The sequence below is a fragment of the Raphanus sativus genome, chromosome 9 (assembly GCF_000801105.2).
Source record: "Raphanus sativus cultivar WK10039 chromosome 9, ASM80110v3, whole genome shotgun sequence".
Classification (NCBI taxonomy): domain Eukaryota; kingdom Viridiplantae; phylum Streptophyta; class Magnoliopsida; order Brassicales; family Brassicaceae; genus Raphanus; species Raphanus sativus.
This window is the reverse complement of record NC_079519.1, coordinates 7,316,026-7,324,835: the sequence shown is the minus strand read 5'-3', so window position 1 is coordinate 7,324,835 and position 8,810 is coordinate 7,316,026. Positions and strand designations below refer to the sequence as shown.

At 39.3% G+C, this 8,810-nt stretch overlaps 2 protein-coding genes across 3 annotated transcripts; both read right to left on the bottom strand.

Annotated features, from left to right (window-relative positions):
- Positions 1-1,203: 1,203 nt before the first annotated feature.
- Positions 1,204-2,438, bottom strand: LOC108826670 (uncharacterized). The gene has a single exon (XM_018600050.2). The coding sequence runs from the start codon at positions 2,259-2,261 to the stop codon at positions 1,749-1,751; it is 513 nt and encodes a 170-aa protein (XP_018455552.1). The 5' UTR covers positions 2,262-2,438; the 3' UTR covers positions 1,204-1,748.
- A 641-nt stretch (positions 2,439-3,079) lies between these two features.
- Positions 3,080-8,301, bottom strand: LOC108827703 (receptor-like serine/threonine-protein kinase ALE2). 2 transcript variants are annotated; one of them, XM_018601175.2, is made up of 11 exons: positions 7,718-8,301; positions 7,035-7,286; positions 6,791-6,910; positions 6,576-6,701; positions 6,410-6,490; positions 6,234-6,326; positions 6,056-6,154; positions 5,743-5,982; positions 5,525-5,650; positions 5,338-5,433; positions 3,080-5,264 (listed from the first exon to the last, which is right to left on the bottom strand). In XM_018601175.2, exons 1-11 carry the CDS (start codon positions 7,785-7,787, stop codon positions 3,313-3,315), a joined length of 3,255 nt encoding a protein of 1,084 aa, XP_018456677.1. In that variant the 5' UTR covers positions 7,788-8,301; the 3' UTR covers positions 3,080-3,312. The 2 variants fall into 2 exon arrangements, with proteins under 2 accessions (XP_018456677.1, XP_018456678.1); XM_018601176.2 differs by having other exon boundaries at positions 5,749-5,982; positions 7,718-8,300.
- Between the last annotated feature and the right edge of the window lie 509 nt (positions 8,302-8,810).

Below are 8,810 nucleotides of genomic sequence, written 5' to 3'. Positions count from 1 at the left end.
AAGTATATATACTTTTAGTTATTAAATAGATTAACACATGTCACAATGTTAAATATATAACTGTCATGTGTCGCGATCATGTTAATTAGTAATTTTGAAGAACCAAACTTTATATATATCGGATTAGAGTTTTCAAAAGATTATAGATTAGATGCTAGGTAATTATAAAACATTGAATCCTTTATAAATAGATCTATCTATATATGTTGCCCAAAAAAAGATCTATCTATATATACTACTCCATGTATATATAATTTTAGTATTATTTAAGAAATGAATTTTCTTATTTTTCATGTTTTATATAATTTTAGCCTACGTCGTTAATTTTAATAATCAATTTTAATAAGATTAATTTTTTTTTTTTTAATAAATAATTATTACGTTTTTTGTCGCACCATCAGAAAACGAACCGTTGGTTGAGGACATGAACTTGGGAAAGGTCAAGTTAGGATAAACGGTCAAAAACATTGGACGTCATTGGCCTGCTTATAAAGCTCAAGGAAACTGATGTAAAAATTAATATCACCTTAAATTTTAAGTACGCTAGACATTTTGAAATACTGTTTAACTGATTTATTTATGTATTTTCTGTTAATAACATGTTCGTAGAGAGAGAGAGAGTAAAATTATGCTACTTGTAAAGATTAGTTGTTTGGTTAATTTTAAATAAGAAAATAGTAGATCTCATATACGTATCTTGCAAATGTAAAACTGAAACACAAACCACAAATTATATTAAAATAATAATATTGATCACAAGTAAAATATATCTCTCCGTAGGGCAAGCCGACACTAGTATTAAATCTAAATGAGTGTTTCGATTTAAAGATTATAGCTTCCTATGTGCAACATATAATATCAAGTAAATATAGGGATTCATTCATACATAAAGCATACAATTACACTTTTTCTTTTCCATGGGGGCATTCAATACTTTTTAAAATATATTAAATCTAAAAATAACTAAGTTCTATTGGTTATTAAATCTATATGTTCACATAATTTCTCATATTCTCTAAACTTACAAAATACCCTTGTTCAAAAACGCGTCCGCCTGGACGATTCATCGGCCGAGTAAACGTGATATAGTGGATGAGCGTTTCGATTTGCAACAATTCGGTTGTATTGTACGAAAAAATAATTTTCTTATATTATAAATTCAAAAATTGATAATTATAAGTAGATCTAGTATTTATGCCGCATAAAACGAAGAAAGAATGGTGAAAACCGAGAAAAAAAAACTTGAAAACTCCATGAAAGTGTTGCAGAGACTCACCACAGATTAAAGAGAAAGAGAGTAAAATCGTAATTCTAACACTTATTAAAGAAAATCGAAAAAATAATGACCATTAGGACACGCTCTACTTTCGTTATAATCCAACATATTTAATATATATATGTATCTATGGTTAAAAAATCAGAAAAAAAAATCCCCGAGTACTCCCCGACTTATATCCGATTTTTGGATAACTCACTAGCCTTTGGGTTACCGCACGCGTAGCGCTTAGCGAGTTTCTGAACAAGGCAAAATACCGTGACATAATTTACCAAAATGGTCACATTATAGACTATGTAGATGCTAACTAGACTAGTTTTTGTTTTTTGTTTTTGTCAGCTAACTAGACTAGTCTTACTACCATTAACCCCTAACTATTTTCCATTTTCTTGCGTCCTTCCTATCAACAACTTGTAAATCAATTTTCACTTAATGACAGTCCTTAAATTGACCAAAATACCCCCAAAACATTTTAGCTTTGTCCGCAAGACGACACATTGGTCAAAACACTGTCTTCGCCAATAAACCTCGCCAGCAATTCGTCGTCCCACTCGCACTCACACCCACTCTCACTCGCTCTCATCTCGTCTGTACTCCACGCTCCGTTCAAACCAAGGCAGCAACCGAACAGACCGGTTGCGTCGACGCTTGCCATGGCGGAAGCGTTGCTGTCTGAAAACGAAGGACCACAGCTCTCCTCGTTGACGTTGATCGTGATGTAACCCGTAGATGACTGAACAACCACCGGAACCGCGTAAGGATCGTCGATAAACCTCACTCGGAAATTCTCCTCACCGGAAAAGTTAGTTCCGTCGACGTTCATCGTCGTCGGTGAAGAAGAAGAGTCAACGAGCTGCATGATTTCTTCAGGAGTGTACTCCTCCTCGTTAACGTCTTCCCGGGGGATTGTCATCTGCGTTTGCATTCCCTTCACCGCCGCCGTATCTCTTCCCCTCTCGTCTTCTTTCTTCCGCGTCTCCTCCATTCTCTCTCTGCCTCTCTGTTCAACTCTTTGACGAGACTACGAGATATATAGAGAGAACTAAGACCGTACCGTTAATTATTTAGTTATGTTCTGCGATCATCTTTATATACAAATATAAAAGATTACATGTTTATGATAATATCCAGGAATACAGTGAATCCGGTTTGTAACTTGTAAGTGGGGGTCCAAAATGAGAATGAAATTATGTCTAAATCAAATCAATTATCAGAGCTGTCTGTATAAAGTATAAACGCTTCTTTTGTTGAAATATGTTACACGTTTGACGTCTTGATGATATATAATTATGTTGTTTTGTTCGTTCACCAAGCAATTGAAAGACAAAGATACACATGTCAACTCTTCTTTGGATAAAACAACTCATGAAGAGATCATTTGACTTTTTTTTTTATGTCGGCTTGTGTACTGCTAAACGATGCAACTGTTTCATAATTCAAGCTTTGATTTTTTTATACATTACTATATAAGAAGAAAATAAAATCCAGAAAAAAGTGTTGAAAATTTTACGAGGAGTTAGCAAATAGAGGAAGGTGGTCGGTGGGTAATTTAAAACTCTAGAGAAGAAGAAAAAATAGGAGAAAGTTAACAGACCTCTGAAAAATACAGAGACGTGCCAACTGCCATCTGTTTGGTCAGTGTGTACTGTAGTGTGAGAGATTAGAACTTTTTTTTCTCAATCTATTTACGCATCTTACCAATCAGAAAAAACGAATGTCATCTTTATAAGCCCACGGCCCATTTAACATTACAAGCCATCTTGATTTACCCAAAAAATAAAACCGAAGCTAGTGATGCCTTCTGCCTTTAACGTGATATGTACATTGAAATTAAGATCAAACAGAATCTCTTGTTTCGTCTAAGATACAAATATGACTAATTAACCGGGAATGATCTCTTCCAATCTGTTCCTTAACCGGTATCCAGAAGGTAAAGAGTTGCTTGCTTGTATCACAAGACACACTCTCTTTCCTTTTCCTTTCTTAACTTAGGGCAATCAGAAACCCCCAAATGTTCTGTACACGGAAACGATCTTTCAACGCGAACCAGATCGTAACATGAGCGATGCTGACCCGTGCTCGCTCAAGCTTCCCGTCGACAACCTCCTCATCTTCTGCCAGAACCTCTTGCCTCGACCTGAAGCCAAGGGACCCGAGTTAGACTGTCTCTCTAACCTCCCTGAACCGGTGAACATCTCCGACACAGAAAGTCCTTTCTCCGTGTCAGGCTCAGAGTCGTAACTCGGTAGCAACGGATACCGAGCCATCCTCCCCGAGCCTTCTCCACCACAAGAGCTCTCAGCTCGATTCTCATCTTGAGTAAGCGAAGCTACAGAGTTGAGCTCCTTAGCTTCGTCGCATTCGTTGCACACAAGTTTCAAAGCTTGCACTACCTCTCCCATGAAAGGACGGTGCGATACTTCAGGTTGAACGCACATCGAAGCTATCGCAGCGACTTTAGCTATGCTATCGAATGGAATCTCGGGTTGTCCTAAAGACTGGTCTATAATAGCTTCAAGCCCTTCTCTGCTCGTGAGAAGAGACCTAGTCCATGAAACCAAGTTCTCTTGACCTGGTGGCTGAGTCATATCCACCGGCTTCCTCCCCGTGAGTAGCTCGAGAAGCACAACTCCGTAGCTGTACACATCACTCTTCACCAAAAGATGACCTGTCATTGCGTATTCTGGCGCCACATACCCGAAAGTTCCCATTACACGTGTAGAGATATGTCTGTTATCTTCATCATCAAGTGCGTTTCGAGCCAGTCCAAAGTCAGAGACTTTAGGCGTGAAGTCATGTTCAAGCAAGATGTTACTAGACTTGAAGTCTCTGTGTATGACTCTAGGGCTCGAGTCTTCGTGTAAATACGCTAATCCACGGGCTGCACCAAGAGCTATCTTCAACCGAGCATCCCAATCTAAAGGCGAAGCCTCTTTATCAACACCGTGGAGGTGAGATTCAACGCTGCCGTTTGGTATAAGTTCATAAACCAAAGAACGGTTACGATCTTCTATACAGATACCAATCAGATTCACCAAGTTTCTGTGATGAAGACGGCTAAGCATTTCAACTTCAGCCAAGAACTCTCTCCCACCTTGCTGGTCATCTCTCTTCAACACTTTAACCGCTACTTTAGTTCCATCATCGAAAAGACCTTCGTAGACCCGTCCAAACCCGCCTTCACCAAGAACCCTAGACTCCGCAAAGTTATTGGTTGCTTTCACTATTTCGCTTGCGGTGAACGTCTTGGCAGAGAGTGTGAACGGAGCAATGCTTGACGCAAAGGACAGTGAAGTTGAGCTAAGCCTGCTTCCGGTTAAAGATCTGGTAGAACCTGATGGTTTCGCCAGGGAAGGCAGTGAAGGTTGAGCAAGTGTTGCTCTTTTAGACAGCCTCTGATCTCTTCTTCGCCGGAAAAGCAAGAACCAAACAATGACGAAGCATAAACCGATAAAAGCAGCAGCTGATAAAACAATCACAGCAATAGTTTCACCGTTGAGCTCTTTCTTCCGCATCTTCTTTGGAACATCAACTCCGAGCGGTTTCATAGCTCTACCGTTGTTATCACCGGGGTAAGGTCCTTGATCTATAACGGTCATACCGGAAACCGGCGGAGAAGCAGGTAAACCGGGATAACGGACGTAAACCACGTCGTACTGGCAAAAGATTTGTACTTTTTTACTCCAGAATCTCTGGTAAGTAAGCATTGCTGTCATGTTATCGAACTTATCTCCGAGTGGGACTAAGTCGACAAGAACAATAGATTTATCTGGCTGTTCGCTTGCTGCGTTGGCTCCCATTATACGGACTTGGCTCTGTTTCATGAACACTCCAGCGCTTACTTCCCGAGCGAATTCTGAAACCATGGGGAAGAAGTCGTAGAGGGCCATGCTTAGCCGAAGCTCGACCTGGATAGGCCAGACGCAGCCACATGGAGATCCAGGAGGTGTGTTCGTGTATGGTTCCAAGCAAACGGTTGATGAACAATCTGCAGACAAAAAGTGGTTTTAGACCAGAACAAGAACGTGTTCATCTCAAAATAACTGAAAAGAATGTCTGACCTGAGTTAGGGGGAGGAGGAGGAAATGCTTGAAGAGGCGGAGCGAGTGGGAACTTCCGAGACTTTGAAGGTCGTGAAGAGGACCTGAGAGGAAAAACTTTAGGAGAAATAAACAGAGTTTAGGATTTTCACATTAGGCAAAGTGGTAAAAGCAGATTTTTCCTATTTTATGAGTGAAGGACTCGAACCTTGGGTAGGAGAAGGTGCTGGAGCTATGGAGATATGATCCATTGAGGAAGTGATTGGAGGGTGAGCAGGAGAAATCAAAGAAGAACGAGCATGGTGTGGTGATGGAAGAGGAGATGACACTGAGCCTATAACAAGGAAACAAAGAAAGAAGAGAGAATTAAGATCACGAGAAGCGTGATGACTGACCAATCTAAGTAGCTCAAAGTTGAAACGAAACCATTACGCTTAGGCTTCCTGGGAGATATAAGATGCGTTGGTGGTGGTGAAGGAGCTGGACTAATTGTGATCTTATTTCGCCCTTGATGATGCCGATGGGATGAAGGTGGAGGAGGAGATGCTGAGCGGTGTACATTAGTGGGAGTAGAATCTGGCGGTGGAGTAGTAGATGGAGGAGATACGTGATGAGAGTTCCCGTTAAATTTCGGAGCTGAGGGAGCTATGGAAGGAGGAGGAGAAGCTGCAATATAATAATAAAATGAATTAGTCTTCTTAATACAACTTGTATGGTTAATGCCCTACGAAACATAAACCTTTATGTGGGAAGACAGGCAAGGGTTTAGCAGCTTCGTTTGAGGGTGCAGCAACCGGATTTTTGTTCTCATCTCCATTGTCGCTGGGCGGTGGATGATCTGGAGAAGAAGAGGAAATGTTTGATAACTTTGGTTACGGTTTTTTTTATGGATAAACATATTAGAAAGGTGAGCTAACCTGGTGAGACAGCAGGGGATTCAATTGGGAAAACGGGGTGGGTAACAGGCGAGTTTCTTATTGGAGATCCCTTTGTTGGACTAGAGGTGGGCACTGCACAGTTGGAGGAGAATAAACACAGACAAGAATGTGGGGAGAAGAATAAATACAGAGTCAGTAATTCCGCAACAGCATACCAGGTGAACTAGAAGGTAACTTTGGTATGACTGGATGGACTGGTGGTGAAATGTCAATCGATATTGTTGGTGGAGATGCAACTGGATTCAGAAACCACAAATGAGTTTATGCTAATAAAAATAAATAAAAAAGCCAAAGGGGTGAGTAAAATATGTACTGCTATACCAGGAGCAATAGGCTTCTGCTTGTGACTGTTGGAATCATTTTTAGGAGGTACAACGATTGGTATAGGCGGAGGCAGAGGCACTGATGGTAATGGTGGAATATCCGAAACAGGGGATGAAACAGGGCCTGCAGATTACAGAGCATTACAATGTTAAAAGATCCAAGTAAAGAACAGTGCAAGCTAAAGATTCAAGATTTAGAGAAGATTGACATACCTGGAGATACTCTTCCAGGCTCTTTTGGTGCATCTCTTGGTGGTGAAGCAACCGGTGTGATAACAGGTAGAACTGGAGGAGATTTTCCCGGCAAATCCTTCACGGGTATTGTAGCAGGAGCTGAGAGAAGAATCAAAACCCACCACAAAATTGAATTTTTTTTTTTTCAATACAAAATTCTACTCTACTTCCCAAGAGTGCCCGCCAAGTGTTCGAATAATTGTCTGTGAGAGAATTCCATTACCTGGAGCATTAGGAACAGAGGCAACAGGCCCACCCGACGGTGGAGGATCTACCACGTCAGCTATAGGAGGAAGAGAAGGCGGAGGAGCTGCCACGTCAGCTATGGGAGGACTAGACGGTTGAGGCGGTGGCGCATTGCTGCTGGATGTGTTGTGAGATTCAGGTGGACTGATCGGTGCTTGACCAAACCCTTTTGAAGAAGATTCAGGTAACGGTGATGGTGGTGATGATAACGGAGGTAACAAATCCAATCCTGAAGGTAACAATTCAACAGATCACGAAACAAAATCAAAAATCTTTTGTAATAAAAAAAAAATCATTCTATTTTCTGAATAGAGAAAAATAAAAAAAAAAAGATTGCGTCAACAACTTGAGTTTTGACTCGAGAGTTACTTTACATCCAAAAAGAAGTATTTCACGATATTTAAAAAAAAAATCTCCAGAAATTAATATTCATCGACGGAAACTCACAAAAAAAAAACAAATTATTTTTTAATTTCGTTCATCCTTTGAATCTAAAACAACATTTAACACTAGTGGAGTTATTGCACGCTCATTTTTAATATATATAAAAAAACCGAAGATAGCAAATTGATCCATATATGGGTCTGATGCCAATTGATCAACCAATGGGAAAAATGATTGCTTTTTTTTAACTTAGGGGTAAACAAAAATTTAACATACCTGAGGAAGAAGCAGCAACTAAAACCGACGAAACTAGACAGATCTTTAGGAGGAACACCAAAGTCTCCATTCCATAGAAGAGATCAGCTTCCTCCGATGATCACGAGGAAGGTCTTTTGTTCTGTTGTGGGTAATCTTAAGCTCTAAGTTTTAAACCTGAGAGAGAGAGATAAATCGAAGTGGCAGAAGGGACAGAAATGGCTTCAAACGCAAGAAGAGGGATACAGAGAGAGAAGAGAAAGTAACAGTGAGAAAGAAGCAAAGTAATGATATTTTTTCTTTTTCTTTTAATGCTCACAGAGGAAAGGAATTAATAAAACAGAAACGAGTTTGGTTTAAGAAGAACGGTAGAAATCAAAAGGGATGCAATTAATCTTTGAACAGAAACGTTTCTTTTTTGTCAATTTGTTTCTGCTCCTAATTGGTCGAGAGAGAGAGAGAGAGAGAGAGAGAGAGAGTTTAGATTTAACATAGAAGGTGGGATCTTGAAGGTAGTGGGATAGTGTCAATGGAGGAAACCAGCCTCCGTGTCTGAGAGAGCCTAGTGGGGTTTTTGAACCATTTGTATATTTCCCTTTTTCTCCGTTTAGGTTGAAGAATGTATATTTAATATTGTAGTTCTGTTTTTCCTTTTTCTAGTCAGTGCCAATCGACTCAATAGATTCCCTACACATATACAGTATATATCTAGTTTTGTTTTGGTAAAATTCATTTGTTTGAGAAAGTGTGTAGAAGCGTTTCTCAATATATAAATTTGTGACTACATAGTGTTTTTAATGTTTTATGTTTAAATAAATCTATAGTGGTAATGGGACAAAAAGAAGTATTATTAGTTGAAAACTTACAAATTATTTTTTGTTTTACGTATTTTAATCTTCAAGATTGCTTAACCAACAACCATTTTTGTTTATTAATAAAAAGGGAAAGGTTATATCATGTCAATTAGATTTACACAGCTAACCAGCATCTTTTAGTATACTTATTCGTCACTTTTGAGACATTTTAACTACATACAATAAATGCATATTTCATATAGTTATCATTTTTGTATCGTGTAAATCATTGTTTGTTTCCCTTATATAACAGTAGAAGT